The 21,003-nt window shown below is 45.5% G+C and overlaps 1 protein-coding gene across 4 annotated transcripts; it reads right to left on the bottom strand.

Moving 5' to 3' along the window:
• Window positions 1-200: 200 nt before the first annotated feature.
• Window positions 201-11,940, bottom strand: USP1 (ubiquitin specific peptidase 1). 4 transcript variants are annotated; one of them, XM_069981350.1, is made up of 9 exons: window positions 11,845-11,940; window positions 7,844-8,087; window positions 5,934-6,060; window positions 5,741-5,845; window positions 5,482-5,642; window positions 4,755-5,395; window positions 3,519-3,683; window positions 1,788-1,989; window positions 201-1,510 (listed from the first exon to the last, which is right to left on the bottom strand). In XM_069981350.1, the coding sequence occupies exons 2-9, from the start codon at window positions 8,014-8,016 to the stop codon at window positions 784-786; spliced, it is 2,301 nt and encodes a 766-aa protein (XP_069837451.1). In that variant the 5' UTR covers window positions 8,017-8,087; window positions 11,845-11,940; the 3' UTR covers window positions 201-783. The 4 variants fall into 4 exon arrangements, with proteins under 4 accessions (XP_069837451.1, XP_069837449.1, XP_069837450.1 ...); XM_069981348.1 differs by lacking the exon at window positions 11,845-11,940 and adding an exon at window positions 11,737-11,838; XM_069981349.1 differs by lacking the exon at window positions 11,845-11,940 and adding an exon at window positions 11,491-11,575.
• Between the last annotated feature and the right edge of the window lie 9,063 nt (window positions 11,941-21,003).

The raw sequence follows: 21,003 nt of genomic DNA, 5'->3' as shown, positions 1-21,003 counted from the left end.
ATTTAGAACATCATGTCAAATGCAGCTGTGATTGTATTCTGTAAATTGGTGACATACTGCTTGTCTCTAGGTACACAACACCATCACAGCACTTCCGCTGCAGGAGCTGTGGTGAATTTTGAGAATATCAGAGAACCCCTTTACTCTGTACAGATACAGTTATTTTTCTACTATAAGTCACAACATGAACAGAAGCATGAGGAAATATAAGGAAAAAAACCTTTATCCAATTACAAATCCTGTGTATGGTCACAACATCAGACAACACGTCATTACAAAAATTCTTAAGAAACTTTCTATTAAAAAGACATTTAGAAAGGATTCTGAGACTAGTTCTGTGGTCCAGTCATGGCTGCCGCAGAGTTCCATGTTTCTGTTAATAAATAGGGTTTAGAAGCCTATACATTATTGCTGATTTAACTAAATAACTTTGCATAAAGTTATATTACCCGGGGTTCCTCCATGTTGAAAGCTGCCATGGTCTGTTCGCTATGTACTCGACCAATATATTTTCTTTGTTTTTTTAGTATATAGAATAGGAAACTTTATTAAAAAAACAAATATAGAGAAATTGGTAAACGTAATGTGTCTGTGTGGAAAAACAATTGTACACAATTTAACCTATAAAGTATATACATACAAGGATTCTACGACCAATCTGTTCATGATAGTAACTTGTCGTCTGTCAGTAAAACATAAATCTGCTTATATACACAATACAAATATATACACAACGGTGCAGGCAGAAAGTTTACATATAATACAAGCTGCAGGCTGGGGCATCTACTCTACTTTTCTCTTGTAAAACAGCAGGTAGGGGGTGGATGTTGACTGGGTGCTCGGAGAAATTGTGCTCAAAAAGTCTTGTTCTTCAGTCACTTTTACTTCTGAATCGTCAAAGAGCAACCATTTGCCCTCGTACTCTCTTAGACTCTGCAGTGCGTACAACGCAGATTTGTTACAACTGAGTCTCTCTGGAGCAGCCTGCAGTTTTTGGTCATTTTCCACATAGAGATCACCATTGAGGCCGGTACTTGCTAATCCTTTCTCCTCTGAGAGGGTGCTCTGCACCTTGTCTGCTTTTGGAGTTTTTGGTGTAGGCAGCTGTTCAAAGTCTGGTTTACTCTTCTGTCCTCCAAGGAGACCAACAGTGTCCGTGTTCTTTTTGGCTACTTTGCCGTTCATAGGAAAGTTTGCACCAGTCCGAAAAGTAAGTTCACAGTCACAGTTTTGATCGGCTGTCCGGGCTTCCTCTTCTGTCAGTGGCTCAGTCTTCACTAGTTCATGGTGGTCAGTGGGAGCTTTCAGCTGGTCCACCTGGAGGTTGAGGTCACTCAGCTTGACATATGCCGTGTAGTGTCCACTGCTGATAGTCACTCCACTGTGCATGACCACAGCAAAGAGCCCATAAACATCTGTCGATTGTTTGGTGCTCCACTCCTCCAAGGACAGTTGCAATGGGGTTAGTAAGGGAGTGTTAACCTTAGAAAGTCCTCCATAACAGTCAAACCTGCAACGGACATAACACAGATTAATAATATGAACTTTAGCATTTCCACTCTAAAAGACCACCCCGTCCTACCTGAAAGAATCAAAGGATTAATCACGTGAACGATCACTGCATAGTTTGTATGCCAATTTAAATACGTGTCACTGTTCACACAGGGAGATGTGCAACCTATAGCAATGTTACCACCACACAAAAGATGCGATCAGCCAACAAGTGGCATAAGTGTTCATTGCCAAAAATCATTCCATAGTGTTCCCGCCTATAAGCAATGACTTACTCTGAGCTGTTTGCAGCAAAGCACTTGAGATGAATAGTCACAATTTCTGGAATCTTATCAAACAGAAGACTTCTCTCGGCCTCCGTGTAATGGTGACAATTCTCACAGAAGTATTTATCTTCTCCAACTATTCTCTCCACAGATGCAAACTGGGATATTGCCCATTTCAAGGTTTTTACTTCCAGTCTGGGATCAGGTGAAACTGTAAGAGAAAAGAGGTACAAACTGCAGACCTTGACAACATATGGACGCACATAGGACCATTGTGTATTATTGAAATGTGATCACACTAGACTCAGTAGGAGACTCTGGTATATACATGCAGCACTATTTTTATGATGACCACGGCTGTTGTCCATTGTGCTAATGACAGGGCATTATGGATTCCATTCCAGAAGCCACACCACAGATGTGAAAAAAGCCTAATTCAATTTATTGAAAAGACAAGGATAGAGGTTGCCGAGAGTTAAAGGCATAATTCTAGAATTCAGACAAATTCAGAACGCTTATCCTAATGCCCCTATTCCACAGGTCGTCCAGAGGAGCAAACGAGCGCTCTCAGCGCTCGTTTGTTTCTCGTTCCCCGCTCGCTGCCGCCGCTATTCGTTGCGGCAGCAGCGAGCGGGTGAGTGCGGGAGGGGTGGCTGGGAACTGCGGGGAGGCTGCTCGGAGGATCACTGATCGTCCGGGCAGCCCATAGGATATAGCAGCGTCTGCTGCTGACGTTCCTATTCAACGGAGCGACGGCAGCAGATCATTGCTGTATCAGTCGCTTGTTTTTCAACATGTTGAAAAACAAGCGACTGCAACGATCAGCCGACATGAATGATGTCGGCTGATCGTTGCACTCTATTCCACGGGACGATTATCGTTCGTAGCCACCGAATACGAACGACATTCGTTCCGTGGAATAGGGTCCATTTACACAGAAAGATTATCTGCCAATGATTTGAAGCCAAAGCCAGGAATGGATTTGAAAAAGAGGTAAATGCTCAGGCTTTCCCTTATGACCTGATCTGTTTCCGGCTTTGGCTTAAAATTTTTGGCAGACAATCTGTCAGATAATCTTTCAGTGTAAATGGACCCTAACACATTTCCCTAATCTGTCACTGTTGCTCACTAAGGCTTTAGCAGCAACCCATTAAGGGAACAGACTACGATTCCCATCATGCATGTCTTCCTCCTTCTGTATACCTTGCTGCTAGAGGGAAAGTCTCGAGACTCTTGAGTACTTCATACTATGCTCCCTCACCCTAGTTTCCATCTTTGGCCATTTCACTGACAAACCGATCCCCCTCCTATATATCCTATTGCTGCAACCGAGCATGTATGGCCAGCAAACAAGCTGAATTACAGGTCATAATCCTAGGCAGATAACTATAATCACATTTTGGACCGTAATTGATGTGCGACTGTGGCAAACTGAAAATTTATACTGTACTTCTGAACAAAATCTATATATACCAAAATATAAATCTAAAATAAATAAAACCACGACGACTTTCTTGCAAAAACAGCACTACCCCTATACCCCAGGTTGTGTGTAATATTACAATTCACCTCAAATGGAACAGAGCTGCAAAATCTGAACGGATGATAAGAGTGGTGCTGATTTTTTTTTTTTTTTTTTTTTTTGGGGGGGGGGGGGGGGGGGGGCATGTTTTTCTAGGCCTGAATACCCTCTTTAATTTTGATCATTCTGCGCTGCAGTGATGGCGGGAGGACACTTACCATCAGATGAGTCTTCTAGTCTTGGGGGATCATTTTCCTGCACAGGAACACTGATATCCTGGAAGTCTTCTCTCCGCTCAGTGAAACATTCACACTCCAGACATCTTGTCCGTAACACCAGCTGACCCTGGAACAATTGCTCCACCAGTTCATATTCACTTGTCTCTATAATCATGAATCATAATCTATCAGAACTGCAAAATCCACATTCATTTTAAGTAAAACCAAATCTATTCATGACACATCCTACCAGCAGGAATTTCTATAGCAATATAGAGGGCAAATACAAAAAGTATTTTTCAGACACAAATAGTAAGTGAGTATCACTTTTACAACCATTTAAAATCATTTACAACTGCAGTAGCCTAGCACATTACAGCTGGATTTTTGGATTTTGTGTATCACGCTATACAGAGCAGGGTGGTCCTCCCCTCGTATACTGTATATTCTTATATACAGTACCCAGGGAAGAGGCTGCCCATCATACACCGTTGAGTGCAACAGCCTCCGCACAGCAAGAGTTCATTGCCATCACCGCTCTCTGTTAAAGGCTCTAGCACAGTGAGTTCTGATGGCATTGAGGGTGCCTTCACACGTACCAGATCTACTGCAGATCCTGGTATAGTGAAGGTCTATGGGGTTACATACCCGCAGCGGAATTTTCACTACGTATATGTGACCCCGGCCCCTTTAAAGGGGTAGTGCGGCGCTAAAAAATTATTCACAGGACATTACAAAGTTATACAACTTTGTAATGTATGTTATGTCTGTAATCGCCCCCTTCCCTGTGTCCCCCCACCCGTGTACCCGGAAGTGTGGTGCATTATACATTACCTGATCCGTGTCGAGGGCCGTCCGCCATTTTGTGCCAAACGTCATCTACGGACGGACGAATCCTTGCCGCCGTCCCCCCTCCGCCGCATCATCAGCCGCGATTGGCTGAGCATAACTGTGCTCAGCCAATCGCAGCTGAACACAGTTGTGACGCGGCGGAGGGGGGACGGCGGCAAGAATTCGGCCGTCCGTCCGAAGATGATGTTTGGCACAAAATTGCGGGCCGCCCTCGACACGGATCAGGTAATGTATAATGCAACACACTTCCGGGTACATGTGCGGGGGAGGGGGGACACAGGGAAGGGGGCAATTCTCCTGGATAACCCCTTAAAAAAAAAAAAAGTGCAGATATTTGTCTAACGCTTTCTCTTGCATTAGATTATAGCTACAACTATTACCAACCGTTCTGTGATTTCTTGGCGTCTCGAGCCACCTCTGGCTTACAGTCCGCATTCTCCTTTACTGGCTCCTCGATCTTGGATGGCTCTGGGTCTGATTTAATGTTGGGGTTTTGGGGTTCAGCAGAGGAACTTTTAAGAGCGCTGTCCAGTTTACTCAAACTCCTGAACTTTGATAAAATACTCGGCTGTTTACCCGATTTTAACCAATTCAATCCTAATTTGGATTTCTTGTGCTGGGTTTGACTGGTGGGACCAGGGTCCGCACCCACTTTACAACTGTCCGCTTTATCATCCTGCTTTTCCACAACTGGTTTCCTTTTGGACCTGGTGAGTCTTTGCTCTACGGGCCCTGGCTCTTTAGGCTCTTTAGTTAGCTTGGTTTTTTTCTTTGCATTCCCAACCTCATTATCGCTTTTTCGTTTCCCATTTTCACTCTTTGCCGCCTCTGCGTCAGTTCCATTCGTAGCTTCACAACTATTAGATTCTTTGCTTTCAGTTTGTGATGCCACCGGTTCATTTATCTGTAAGCTTTTCATCTCTTTTTTGAGGTTCTGACAAGCTTCCTGAATGTTTCCCAAAATACACTGCAACACTTCTTGTGCGTCATGCTGGAGATATCCCTCATACATGGGATTTAGTTCTCTGATGTAAAAAAAATAAATAAAAATTGTTGGCGGTGGGAAAACAATCTTTAAGACTCTACATTACAGGTTAGTAACTGCTCATACCTCAGAGTGTTCAGAAGTCTTCTGGGTTGTGCAGCAAGTTCTGCATCATAATTCTCCGGATTTAAGAGATAGCTGACTTGTAGGTGTTCTGTGGAATGAATCAATGAGCTCAAGTTGCAAATTACTTCATAGCTTGCAGGTAAGTCTTCTTTTGCATTGTCCTGTAGGATACAAACATAAAATAAGACCCATGATAATATTACATGAAGAAAAAAATTTATATATACACACAGGCAATGCAAAGTAAAGGACTACTTACTATACTTTCTGCAGTGTTCTCTTTGTCATCTTTCTCCTTCTTCTTGGATATGATATCACTCAGCTGTTTCACACCGCTCTTAAACCCAGGACAGTAGCATAAAACCTGAAATGGGGAAAAAGAAATTGGGGAGTAAAAAAGTCATTTGTAGAATAGTATTTCTGAAAGTAAAGCTTTATTAGCACATGTGTACCTGAAGTATACTGTTAAGGTAGCAGGTGTTACCAAGGTTGCTGAACCCTACAAAGGGGACCAAGCTTTCCTTCTTCACACAGCAGATGGGCGGAGATGACTGAACAGCAGGGACCACCTGATCACAGCTGCAAGAGACAAAAAAAATATATATATCATCTGACACACAGAAGACGACATCCAAGGATGAGTTTACATTCATCAGTTGCATCCTTTTCAGTTTTGTCAGAAACCACAAGCAAAAAACAATCAGTTGTCATCAGGTTTTCTACCCTTTTTTCACCAAAACCCAATTAGTTTTCTTCTCTATTCTATATTCATTTTAATCATCTTCTATACATAAAGCAATTCAAAAAGGGGCACTACTATAGCAGGAGTACACACGGGGGCAGCAGCACAGGGGGCCATTAACTAGAGGGGTGCAACTCACAGGGGGCCATCTATGGTAAGCTACTATAGGAGGCAGCACCAGAGCGGCCCACCTACTATAGGGTGCTGAGCTACCTCCTCTTATCTCCTTCTTGGAGTTCCAGAGGCAAAAGCAGACGATACATAATGCATTCATCTGTACACGCCGCTGGCTCTCCCTTACCTTTAATGGATGTGACGCCAGATCGTCAGGCAGGGTGTACAGAAGAACGATGCAAGATACGTTCTGAGGTACGGCCTGTCCTGCGATCCGGAGGTACCATTACTACTCTGGATGCTTTTAACTGTCCCATTGAAATGCATGGGATCAGTTCAAAGACGCAATTCCCTCAAGCCCCCCCCCCCCCTTTTTTTTTTTTTTACTGCCGCCGGATCAATGTAAACCCAGCCTAACATATGCACATGTAAAGGGTTTTATTAATGTACAGTGGGCAGTGGCTTGCATCTGTACCCCCTTTCCGGCTTCATATAGATGACAGCTTCAATTTAAAGGTAACAGGTCAGGTGCTGCCACCATGGTGTTATAGAAGCCCTATACTGCTCTATTATGTGTAAATACAGCACACACTGTATTGCAAGTTACGGATCACGAGTCCTGGGGGACAGTACTGACATGCTGAAAAGTCATGGGGTGGTGCTGCTATTCTGATTCTTGACCGATCTGACAACCTTCTCTAAAGCTCCTGAGAATGTGCAGAGAAGCAAGATGTACTCTGTCTGGCTTCATCGCTGCATTGCAAATCTTTGGGAATACACCTTGCTTCACAGCACATACCTGGGAAAGTCGAGGCGCTGGTAAATCACTGGCAGTTTAAGAGGGTAAAAAGATAAAAATAAGGCCCCGTTCCCACTGAGCAAAGCTAGCGGAATTCCGCGATGGAATTGTCCGCCGCGGAATGCCGTTAGCCTCCCACTCATAATGGGAATCTATGGGAGGCGCGCGCTCCTGCTCTGTACGCGCTGAAGAATGAACATGTTCATTCTTCAGCGGGTACAGAGCAGGAGCGCGCGCCTCTCATAGATTCCCATTATGAGCGGGAGGCTAAAGGCATTCCGTGGCGGACAATTCCGTCGCGGAATTCCGCTAGCTTTGCTCAGTGGGAACGGGGCCTAATGCTACCTGAATACTAACCCTTTCTCTGCCAGTATTATTACATATACACATCCAGAGTGCCCGACTCCCCCAGTATAACATACACACAACCATTCCAAGCACGGCTCCGAGTATACTCATCTATACAGCCAGAGTGAGTGCTATACAGAGTACAGTATCCTAATATAAGATACCCAGAAACCACTTCTTATTGTAATGACATGCAGAGCCTATTGGGATAACTAGACGCAGAGCTAGCGCATCCCTGTAAGTATTATCACACACTGCCGTCCCCCACAGTAGAATGAGGTAGTTTATTCGGACCCTGACAGGAGGTGCAGGCATTCTACATGGCTGCTGTCATAGGGAAAAACTGATCTGGTCCTTACGTTTCTGCCTCCTTCTCCTCCACATTCTGCTCTTCAGGTTGAGGTGTTTCGGCGAAGTCCAAAGCTCTTTTTGTCTCCTTCTTCTGGAAGAAGCGCAGGGACAGGCGGTTCTTTCTGGTGGGGCTGGCCTTGGCCAATACTGTTTGACTTTCACACTGAGTGACCCCCGGCATTTTCCTGTTGTGGTCTCCACCAGATCCAGCTTCTATGGAAGAGCCAGTGTAGGTACCATGAGACACGTCACCTATCGAGATAAAAAAACCTCATCATTACCTCATCAAGACGTGTACTGCAGATTTGTCATTTCTGCACAGCAGCTATGGGGGGGGGGGGGGGGGGGTTACAATTTGTGACCAGCTTCTTGTTCAGGGGGTATTTCTACAGATATCTATAGACATGGTGGAACATTCTCTGGTGTCTCACACAATATCCTCATATAGAGGTTACATGTTTTATGGAGGATTTATTACCAATTTTAAGTGTACCTGTCATCATAAAAAACTTATGATGTCAAAAGTTTTGATCGATCTGGGTGTTCAGACCCGCACCGATCAGGAGAATGAGCCAGGAGAGGACCGCAATGACAACTGTCCTCTCCAGGCTCTGTGTCATGTTATGAGTCTAGCTCCTCTTTATGGACACAGCACAGTCCTTTCCCCATTCATTCTCACAATCGGTACGGTATCTCTATGACATGTTAAAAGTTTGTATGATGACAGGTACACTTTAAGGGTGAGTTCACACCTACAGGATCCGCAGCGAAATCAGCTGCGGATCCTGTACTGTGAAGCTCAATGGGTCCCATACAGGCAGCGCATCAGCCGCCTGCATGGGACCCGGCCCCTTTAACCCCTGCGCCGGCCACCCGCAGTTTACATCCCCGGCCCCGAGCATACATCACCTGATCGGGCCGTGGCTGTGCGACGCTCCTGTGCAGGGGAGCCGGGAGCATCACACAGCCACGGGCCGAGCAGGTGATGTATGCTCAGGGCTGCGGCTGCGATAGAGCGTGCAGGGGGGGAGGGGCGGCGGCGATCGGGCGGTGCAGGGGTTTAAGGGGACCGGATCCCATGCAGGCTGCGGATCCGCTATGTGTATAGGACCCATTGAGCTTCACAGTACAGGATCCGCAGCTGATTTCGCTGCAAGCTCGCAGCATGAAAATCCGCAGCGGATCCTGTAGGTGTGAACGCACCCTAAAGGTGTATTCTGGAGTGACAGTTATATATGCAACACATGTTCACAACAAGATCCTGGTACTCTATTTCCCCAACCTAAATACCCCGACTAGCAATGTAAATGGAGAAGCATGTATAGTATCACTCCATACATCATCTATGCACTGAAGAAAACAGGAGACTGATACCGGAGGGTTCAGGAGAACGTACAGGCCTCAGTGACATCTACAGATGTGTAACCCCGACCTGTCTCTATCACTACTCACTTTTCTGGTCTCTGTCATATTGCAATAGGTTATGTGAATCGTGTATGTTCTCCGAGAGATGCAGCTGTGATCTGTCACTGAGCATGCCCACAACTGACCTATAATGTGGTCAATGAAAGTCTTGTCATACTAAGTGGTTGTATCTCAGCCCTCTGGTGGTGATGGGATAGGGAATCTTTATCATCCTGTCCAGGCATGATGGGAATTGTAATTTTGCAACAGCTTGAGGGCCGAAGGTTCTCCATCCCTGGACTAGAGATATATATATATACACACACACATACAGCGGTGCCTTGGATTACGAGCATAATTTGTTCCAGGACCGCGCTTGTAATCCAAATCAACTCTTAAACCTAAGCACATTTTCCCATAGGAAATCAGAAATGCAGACAATTGGTTCCGTACACAAAAAATAATGATTTATTATTCTGAACAACATGTAAAGCAGATGAAACAAACATTCAGAAACAGCAGAATACGTGATATTATAAGTTACTGTACAGTAATGGAGAGGATGGGAAACAAGGGCGGACAGAGACTGCAGGGAGCATGAAGGAATGAGCAGGGCAGATGTGGGCACATACATGCAGCACTCACTGTCTGGGGAGAGAGGGGTTACAGCTATGGAGAGATTTCCTCCACAGTCCTGTCCCCTGATGTAAGCCCCAGTCTGAAGTGGATCTGCTATGATTTGGAAAGTGAGGGTGACTTCCTGGGTCAGAGTACAGTGCTGTAGACCCCACTATGCAGACTATGCCCCTCCCCCACTCGCGCTCCCACCCAGTACAGGGAGCTCTTAAACCAAAGCAATGCTCTTAAACCAAGTCACAATTTTAAAAAAATGTGAGCTCTTAAACCAAGTTACTCTAAGGGTATATTCACACGGGCGGGCTCGCAGCGAGATTCTCGCTGCGAGCCCGGCAGGTCCTGTCAGTTCCCATAAACTACATACTTGCTGCGGTCTAACCGACCGCAGCGAGTATGTAATTATACCGCCCTTAACCCCTTCTGCCCCCGCCGGCTCCCCCGCTGTATGCATACATTACCTGTCCTCGCTGCACGGGTCCGGCGTCCTGCTCTCCCGTCCGGCCAATTAGTGTGTTGCCCAGCCGCAGCCACTGATTGGCCGGGCGGGAGAGCAGGACGCCGGACCCGTGCAGCAAGGACAGGTAATGTATGCTGCTTACAGCGGGGGAGCCGGCGGGAGTAGAAGGGGTTAAGCGCGGTATAATTACATACTCGCTGCGGTCGTTCAGACCGCAGCAAGTATGTAGTTTATGGGAACTGACAGGACCTGCCGGGCTCGCAGCGAGAATCTCGCTGCGAGCCCGCCCGTGTGAATATACCCTTAAACCAAGGTACCACTGTATATTATTTTTTTACACTATGCATTCATCACTTTATAACAGAGATGAGAAACTGAGACCCTCCAACTGCAAAACTACAAACCCATCACTTCTGGAGATCCACGGCTTTAGATTTGGCTGTCCAGGCATGATGGGATTTGTAGTTCTGCAACAGCTGGAGGGTGGAAAGTGTGACACCTGTGTCATTATATAATATATATATATATATATATATATATATATATATATATATATATATATATATATATATATATATATATATACACACACACATATACGAATATATACCGACAGATTCACCAATCATGTTTGTCAACTGAGCCGCCAATGACATGTGATCCCGTCTGCAGAGCAGATACTTCCAATAACTTACTGTACCCAACTCTGATACTGTGCCGAATCACTGTATCTAAGCCAGATACTCTGCTGGTCAATCTAAAGTAATAGTCTTGTGAGGCAGTGTATCTAAGTCTACCATGTGTGATACTGGGTGCTGCTGCTGAATGAAGCACATCATGTGATACACACTGTATGTGCGATACTAGCTGCTGTATCTAAGCCTTTCATGTGCACTTGAGTCTGTGTATCTAAGATGACCACATGTGATACACTATCCTGAGTTGTGTATCCCATCATCTTTTTCACCTTTTTGGTTTATTATACACTGTAAGGTTTCTCTCTGGCTCCGTTCACACACAATGCGGTACCTGGGGAGCCCACCGCCCCTCACTAGCAGGCTGGAGACCCCCAGGGAGCCGCGCGCATCTGTGCTGCAGGTACAAACTCCCGCGCGCCCTGGCCCCGAGGCATGATGGGAGTTGTAGTTTCTCTCACACCTGAGGCGCCACTGGTTACAGCCCGAGGATGTAGACATCTAACAGGGGAATAAGAGACACGGGTCCGGCTCCTCCGTCACTAAACAACCGGGAAACCACGGCACACCGCGAGAGGACGACGGGCGCCGCCATTGCTCTCAGCCAGTTGCGCGCACTTCAAAAACGCACTATGAGTGTGGGCGGACTGAGGGCACAAGACACACACAGCGGCCGCAGAGCCGACAACCATGACGGAACAACATGTACCTGCCGCCTCCGGGGGTGTCCGCCGCCTCTGCACATCCGCAGCCGCTCTGGCGGGAAAATCGCCACAAATCAGGATCCCGGAGCTCCCAAGGCCGGAGCCCGCCTTACCTGACGTAATGACATCATTACGTAGCACGACTTCCGCACACACTTCTCACTTTTTGTTATGGGCAAAGACGTCTGGGCAGTTGATTGGAGCAATGGTAACACGTGGTACAGGCACCGCCCCCACTACTGTAGGAGGCCTGAATGACGTAAAACCGGCGGGGCTTTGTGATTGGTTGCTAAGGCGGTTGCTGCGGTTTGAAGGGGTTGGCGGTTGGGGAGGGTTTTGGCGGGAAGGAGGAGGCGGTCACCTAGGGGAAGTTTCCCATGAGGGAATTTTCACCTTGATGGGAGTTATTTTTAGATTTTTTTTTGCTATTATTACATAAAATTACTAATAATTAGGTTTTTGATGCTGGATTTCACGGTATATCACAGGAGCAATAGCCGGCTCCTCTATAATTGTTATTTTTCCTTCTCGACTTAAACTTATGTGGTTTTTATTCTTCTAGGTAGTGGCTGCTATCATTTTACCGTAGTAAGACCAAAAACACCTAATTTCAAGTCGATCCGAACCCGAACGTTCGGTATTTGATTAGCTGGGGCTGCTGAACTTGGATAAAGCTCTAAGGTTGTCTGGAAAACATGGATACAGCCAATGACTATATTCATGTTTTCCACATAGCCTTAGGGCTTTATCCAAGTTCAGCCGCCACCGCTAATCAAATGCCGAAAGTTCGGGTTCGGATCGACTCGAGCATGCTCCAGGTTCGCTCATCTCTACTGACATGTTAAATCCGTTCTGCGGATCATTATGCATACAGCAATACCAAATTCATATCATTATTATGTTTTACTACTATTTATATAATAAGTTTTATTTATAATTTATATTTTTATATATTATATATTTTTATATATTATTTATATATATTCATTTATATTTATAATTTATTTTTTTTTTAAGAGAAAAAAAATTACTTTGCATGACCATATTCTAACCCATATAAATATTTTTTTTCCATGTACAGAGCTGTGCTGGGATGTATGGCTGTATCCATGTTTTCCAGGACTCCCTATGGCGGCATCCAACTTCTGCGGCAGCCAGTGATCCAATGCCGAGCATTCGGGATTGGAGAATGTTGCCAAACCCAAACAGTTTGACCGCTCAACACTAGTAGTCGAAATGTTCGAGTTTGGCAACTGGAATGCTCGGCATCTGATTACCAGCGGCTGCTGAAATTTGATGTCGCTCTGCTGTATTCTCTCCCTGTAACACCACACAGCACCCTGTATTCTCTACCTGTAACACCGCATAGCACGCTGTATTCTCTACCTGTAACGCCACACAGCACGCTGTATTCTCTACCTGTAACAGCACACTGTATTCTCTACCTGTAACACCACACAGCACACTGTATTCTCTACCTGTAACACCACACAGCACTGTATTCTCTACCTGTAACACCACACAGCACACTGTATTCTCTACCTGTAACACCACACAGCACTGTATTCTCTACCTGTAACACCACACAGCACGCTATATTCTCTACCTGTAACACCACACAGCACACTGTATTCTCTACCTGTAACACCACACAGCACTGTATTCTCTACCTGTAACACCACACAGCACGCTATATTCTCTACCTGTAACACCACACAGCGCGCTGTATTCTCTACCTGTAACACCACACAGCACGCTATATTCTCTACCTGTAACACCACACAGCACACTATATTCTCTACCTGTAACACCACACAGCACGCTGTATTCTCTACCTGTTACACCACACAGCACTGTATTCTCTACCTGTAACACCACACAGCACGCTGTATTCTCTACCTATAACACCACACAGCACGCTGTATTCTCTACCTGTAACACCACACAGCATGCTGTATTCTCTACCTGTAAAGCCACACAGCACACTGTATTCTCTACCTGTAACACCACACAGCACTGTATTCTCTACCTGTAACACCACACAGCACGCTGTATTCTCTACCTGTAACACCACACAGCACGCTATATTCTCTACCTGTAACACCACACAGCACGCTGTGTTCTCTACCTGTAACACCACACAGCACGCTATATTCTCTACCTGTAACACCACACAGCACACTATATTCTCTACCTGTAACACCACACAGCACGCTGTATTCTCTACCTGTTACACCACACAGCACTGTATTCTCTACCTGTAACACCACACAGCACGCTGTATTCTCTACCTATAACACCACACAGCACGCTGTATTCTCTACCTGTAACACCACACAGCATGCTGTATTCTCTACCTGTAAAGCCACACAGCACACTGTATTCTCTACCTGTAACACCACACAGCACTGTATTCTCTACCTGTAACACCACACAGCACGCTGTATTCTCTACCTGTAACACCACACAGCACGCTATATTCTCTACCTGTAACACCACACAGCACGCTGTGTTCTCTACCTGTAACACCACACAGCATGCTGTATTCTCTACCTGTAACACCACACAGCACGCTGTATTCTCTACCTGTAACACCACACAGCACGCTGTATTCTCTACCTGTAACACCACACAGCATGCTGTATTCTCTACCTGTAAAGCCACACAGCACGCTATATTCTCTACCTGTAACACCACACAGCACTGTATTCTCTACCTGTAATGCCGATATTGGAATAAAGAACTTTTTGAATTTAATTTTTTTTCTTCTCATCTCCACGCACATATTATGATCAAGCATCAAACCCACACACCGTATATGCAGCGTATTTACTACTGCGATACGCAGCAAATACGCAGCAGATTAGATCTAAATAACTGAACACAGCATCAAATCTTCACCATCACATCTGCTGCGTATTTGCTGCGTTTTTGATGCGTATACGGTGTGTGGGTTTATACCCTAAAGTTGCGCCCCACAATAAGGACTTTATCCAAGATTATCTTACATGGCATATACTGTTTATGCCTAGTTTTTTTCTCCAGGTGGGATTGGCAGTGCCGGCTCTGATCCTCTGTGCCGTTTAGCATTATTTAATTGTGTTACTGCATCATTTTTGTGAATACGCACAATTGCTGGCCGGGTTCTGGTGTGGTGTTTTCGGGTCTGGTCCTGTGACATGGGGGTCGCAGGGCCGTCCCATGGCCCCCGTTCCCTGACTGTGCACGCCTGCGGGGTTGGTAGTCACTGAACGGCACAGTGTGGATGCGATGCCCTGGCCCCTGGGGGCCACTTCCGCAGTGCTGGTGTTATGAGCGGGCAATGACCGGGGCAGCTGCAGGGGTTATACTTGTCACGGTATAGGCCTGAGGGCAGCACAGCTGTAGGGCCGGTCTGTGGAATCTGCGGGTGATGATGGGCATGCGATTCTTCGCTGCACTTAGTCAGGGCACCAGTTAGTGGACACCAATGCCAGGGTTCAGTAACAGCGGTTTTATTATAGATGAGGTAACTAGTAGCAACAGTTCTGTCCGGATGCAACCGGGTATATAGCAGGCTTTGACAAATAAAGCAGGAGTGGTGCTGCATAGGCTGTGAGAATACGTGCCGGATGATGGGAGTAGGAGTATGAGAGAAATAGCGTTGCTGGGTGGATTAGCTTGAGAGTAATACTTGCTGTGAATCCTTGTAGCGATGAGGAGAGATAACAGAATGACACCCAGATGACAGAGAAGACTCCGGACACTTGAGCAGGCAGATACAGCCGAAGACTTGAACACAGCAGAGCACCTGATCCACACTTCTAGTGGTGAAGTGGGAGCTGCAGAGAAGAAGCCCAACTCCTCTGAGGCAGGAGAGGGACCACACACCTCCTCACTTGTTAGGAGGAAGTGGGAGGTCACATGGTTGCTCCTGGCCAGAGCTAGTCGGCCATTGGAGGAACCATGGTTACAGGGCACTGGCACGGTCACGTGATCAACAGCCTTGCATACCACTGTACAATGCAATAATACACAAGAATACATGAGAATACACATGAGAATGCACATTACCAGAGAATACTAGGGGAAAACCAGCAGCAGTTGCAGTGCAAACCCTTACCAGAACAGGCATGGACACAGCAAGAGAAATGGCCATAATAGGAGTAGTAGTCTGCATGTTCTGGGATACTGCATGGACACTTAGTATAGGGACCCATGTGTATCAGATACCTGCTCGTGATACATGGGGCAGTATGGCTTGATCAATTCATACACAAAATTCTGATGTGTTTTTTATTTAGCCTAGGGGCACTAGTATCAGCCATAGGTGTTAGGTGCAGCGCTCTTTTTTTTTCCCTGAACCGTATTTTTGTGAATACGCTGCTGTACTGCAACTAAACTCCAACATGTGTGAACACAGCCCTAATTTCACTGCAGAGTTTTGCACAATCAGTGACGTTGCAGCAGCTGCTTCTGGCTGGTCAGAGATGGTGAATCAGTCAGGGGATTGGGGGATCCAGCCAAGCCTCCTGTGACATCACGCCCTGCCCCCTGTCTGCATCATCAGCCTGATCTCAGCAAACACACAGAATGTGAGACAGAAGCATGGAATCTTTGTCTCCTAAGGTGGGAGAGCAGAGGGGGCAGGAGACAATGTGGATTGGTACAGGGGCCATTTTTCTTCACTTCCTGGATTTCTATCAGCTACCAGTGTGGCAGAACCGTACAGATACGGTAATACATTATATAGACACGTCTATATAACTTTTAATAGTAAACAAGTTTTCCTTATCTGGAGTTCCCCTTTAATAGATCCTTAAAAATTATGTTACAGTGAGTCCACCACAGCATTATCTGCTCCTAGCAGACAGGGTCCGAGTCAATGACCCCCACTCCCTATCCCAAGGAGGTCGCCCTCACTAGGACAAAAAGTGTCAGCATCGGGGAAGCAGGCTGCTGAGAACAGAAATCTTAGCGGCTGGTTTGGAGATAGATTTGCATGTTGTTATCGTCATAGAGAATAAAGGGCAATGTGCTATTATACCAGCCGTGCACAGTTCTCAGGCCATCTGTGATCCTGAAAGGCATCCCAGTATAGTGAAGCATTCTTCTACGTCAGTGTGAGAGTTATGGAAAGCAGGACGGAGCTGAAGGATCTTAAGTTCCATGGATAGACAGCAAGCTGGATGAGAACAAGTACAAAGTCTTTACTCTCTGTGCAGAGTTATTATTCATGGCTACAGCTTATCCACAGTGCCTACAGGGAGTCTGAGACAAACCCCCTGCCACGTCATTGGTTCAGACTGCCACTCTCACCCTCCTCCTCCAGCAGAGCGCCTCTTCTGATTGGCTCCTGCGTATAAACACAAGCTCTCCAGAGAATCAGAGCATGGAAAACTAATTACTTATGGTGCGATTACATAGAGAGGTTTGGCTGACAGATTTTTGAAGCCAAAGCCAGAAACAGACTATAAACAGGGAACAGGTCATAAAGGAAAGAATGAGATTTTACCTCTTCTCAAATCCATTCCTGGCTTTGGTTTCAAAATTCTGTCAGATTAATCTCTGTGTAAACACACCATCGTGGTGTCCCACTAGGGGTGTTACTATTATCCACACCCTTCCTAAAAGTCTGTACTTTTTGTAGTCCTATTGCAGCTTAAGTGTTACTAGAGACGACTGCTAGATGTCGCTGTAGTGTGTAACTGAAGTGTGGAAGCTGCGCAGCTGAAGTGTCTTAAAGGGTTATTATGTTTGTGTATACCAGATTCTGTGCACCAGTAGGATCTCAGCTTTCTTCTATCCTATAACCTCTTCCCTTTCTGCTCTTCTGTTGCACTCTTTCCACCCAACCACAGTGCGCCACACACGCTAGACAGGAAGGGGAGGAGTTTTTTAGTGTGGTCTTAGTACCCCGCATGGGTAGGACGCAGGACAGTCTCATCTTACAAACTTCTTTCTTGAAGTACGTAAACCCCGCATAATGCAGGGCAAAACCCTTCAGCAGAGGACTAGCCAATAGATCACCTCAACCCACACCGTGGACTAGGAGTACTACAGTGCAGGACAGTATCCGCAAAAGAGCCAGAGAGCTAGGAACTGATCCGGGAGGAGCAAAGTTACGTAAAGTCTATGAACTCCATCTCGCAGCGCCAGTATAACCAGAAAATTCTGACCATTCCGCCTATTCCAGGTAACAGGGGTCTGGGGCCTGTGTCACCCATTAGAGTTCCTCCAAAGCTAGTGGGCATAAGGTGGTGTGAAGACTATAGAAAAGGTCAATACATGGGCACAGGTTGTTTCTTCTTCTTCTTCTACAAGTATTCTTCTATACACTCCAACATCCTGGCAGAGCACATTACTACTTGGGTTGAGACTCTCACGGCACCCTCCTTTCTACTACCTCAGTACAACCTTATCAACTCTACTACATCCTACTCAGCACTTATCACACAGATCTGGTGGTTCTATGTCAGTGTATTTATTGGAACTGTCTCAAGTGTATCTCAAGATTCGTTGTATTCCCTGCTGCACATTTACAAGAAGTAACCAAGTCAACGTTATCACCTGAGTCTGTGGTTATTAGCTACCACCTGCACAGAACTTACACCGCAACCTTAGGATATCGCCCCTTTCTGTGGCTGGCGGGTCCTACTACTATTAGGGAAGGTTACTACTCCACTCTGACCACCTGCGACTACACTATCCCAAGGGACCCTGCAGCAACCCGACAGGACACTGACCACAGGGGAGAAGGGTACAACCGGCCTTACACTCTAAAAGCAGATGTGCTATCACACCTGTGTGCCCATCGGGCACTGGTGTCATGTGACAAACCCTAAGGTCCGGCTGTATCTTGGTCATCCACCATAGAAGTGGCGTCACACTTCCATCTAGCAAGTGACCGGCCGTCCCACCACTACAACATCCTCCGGGGGCTCACCACACCATTACACAGCAGGGGCTAAGGGTCCTATTCCACGGGCCGATGGGGGCCCGATCAACAATGTAAACGAGCGCCGATCTGCTAGATCATTCTCTCTATTCCATGGAACGATTATCGGCCGAATCACTCCGTGGAATAGGCCCCTAAATAAGGGTAAGTCCGTGTGTTACAGATATCTTGTTACCAGAGGCTGAAGAAGTTGGATGCAGTCCTAGGGAGTCTTGGATCTGAAATCTCCAGATCTCTGTGGCATGTTAATGTCAGCAGGACAATGCACTATCCACAATGGTTTTATGGTCATGGATTAGCTCCAGGAACAGGACTGTGAGTTCCTCACTTCCCAAGCCTTTCCATTACCCAGATCTTACAGAAGCACTATCAACAATAAAAACTTTTGACATGTCAGAGAGACATGAAAGGAAGGAAGATCAACAGCATCTGTAGTGCAATCCAAATCAGGGGGTTATTGCCTGATCTGTTACAGAAGTAATGTACTCCAGTGAAAATCTTTTTCTTTCAAATCAACTTGTTTCAGACAGTTATATAGAGTTGTAATTTACTTCTATTTTAAAATCTCTTGTCTTCCCATACTTATCAGCTGCTGTATGTCCTACAGGAAGTGCTGTATCCTTTTTAGTCTGACACAGTGCTCTCTGCTGCCACCTCTGTCCATGTCAGGAACTGTCCAGAGCGGGAGAGGTTTTCTGTGGAGATTTGCTGCTGCTCTGCACAGTTCCTGACATGGACAGAGGTGGCAGCAGAGAGCACTGTGTCAGACTGAAAAGAAAACACCACTTACTGCAGGACATACAGCAGCTGATAAGTACTGGAAGACTGGGCATTTTTAAACAGAAGTAAATTACAAATCTCTATGACTTTCTGAAACCAGTTGCTTTGACAGAAAAAGATTTTCGCTGGACAACCCCTCTAAACAGTGAAGAATAGACAGCCCTCGCAGTACTGTGGCCTCTTCAGGTGCTGCTCTGTGGGAGTCAGATCCACCTGCCAATCTGATACTGATCCTATTATAGGGACCATCAGTGTTATAGTTCCGGAGAATTCTTTTAACAATGTAGGAAGACGTTAGACTTGTTGCCAGGGTTGAAATATTATCTTTATAGATGAATGGTTGGAGGTTACTTTGTTCCTTTTTTTTGTATTTGCCAGCGGCAGTGGTGTCAGGTTGTTACATGATCTGTGTAAATTGTTTACAAGCTCCCCGCTTGTTTTATGAATAAATAACACTGACTCAATAGAAGCACACTAAATATTTATGGCCGTAAGAAAGAAAAGCGTTCTCATATACCGAGCTGACACCAGGGGGCGACGCTGAACACATCTAATGCTCACAGCTGTACAGCCACAGGTTAAACAACAGTGCCATAGAGCAGGGACGGGAAAGCTGCAGCCGTCCAGCTTTTGCAGAACTACAATCCCCATCATGGCTGGACGGGAACTGTAGTTTTGCACATGATTCTGTGATGAGTCAAAAGTTCATTTTTCAATTGGTTTTGCTCTAGATTAAATGGGCCTAAGGGACCTATTACACCCACAAATTATCTGTTTTTTTTAGCCAAAGCCAGGAATGGACTATAAACAGAGAACAGGTAATAAAGGAAAGACTGAGATTTCTTCTCTTTTCAAATCCATTCCTGGCTTTGGGTTTTTTAACCCCTTCAGGACCAGGCTAATTTTCGTTTTTGCGTTTTCGTTTTTTCCTCCTTGTGCTTAACAGGCCATAGCAGTTGCATTTTTACACCTACAAACCCATATGAGCCCTTATTTTTTGCGTCACTAATTGTACTTTGCAATGACAGGCTGAATTTTTGCATAAAATATGCTGCGAAATCAGAAAAAAAATATATGCTCGGTGAAATTGAAAAAAAACCCACTTCTTTTTCTTTGGGGAGGCTTCGTTTTTATGCTGACATGTTATATATGTTCCTCAAGTCGTTACGATTAAAACGATAGGTAACATGTATAACTTATATTGTATCTGATGGCTTGTAAAAAATTCAAACCATTGTTAACAAATATACGTTCCTTAAAATCGCTCCATTCCCAGGCTTATAGCGCTTTTATCCTTTGGTCTATGGGGCTGTGTGAGGTGTCAGTTTTTGCACCATGAAGTTTACTTTCTATCGGTACCTTGATTGCACATATGCGACTTTTTGATTGCTTTTTATTAAAATTTTTCTGGATTTGATGCGACTAAAAATGCGCAATTTTGCACTTTGGGATTTTTTTTTTGCTCTTGCGCCGTTTACCGTGCGAGATCAAGAATGTGATAAATTAATATTTTGGGTGATTACGCACACAGCGATACCAAACATGTTTATTTATT

Source organism: Dendropsophus ebraccatus, chromosome 8, assembly GCF_027789765.1.
Source record: "Dendropsophus ebraccatus isolate aDenEbr1 chromosome 8, aDenEbr1.pat, whole genome shotgun sequence".
Taxonomy (NCBI): Eukaryota; Metazoa; Chordata; class Amphibia; order Anura; family Hylidae; genus Dendropsophus; species Dendropsophus ebraccatus.
The sequence above is the reverse complement of the archived record's forward strand: the minus strand, read 5'-3'. Positions and strand labels throughout refer to the sequence as shown.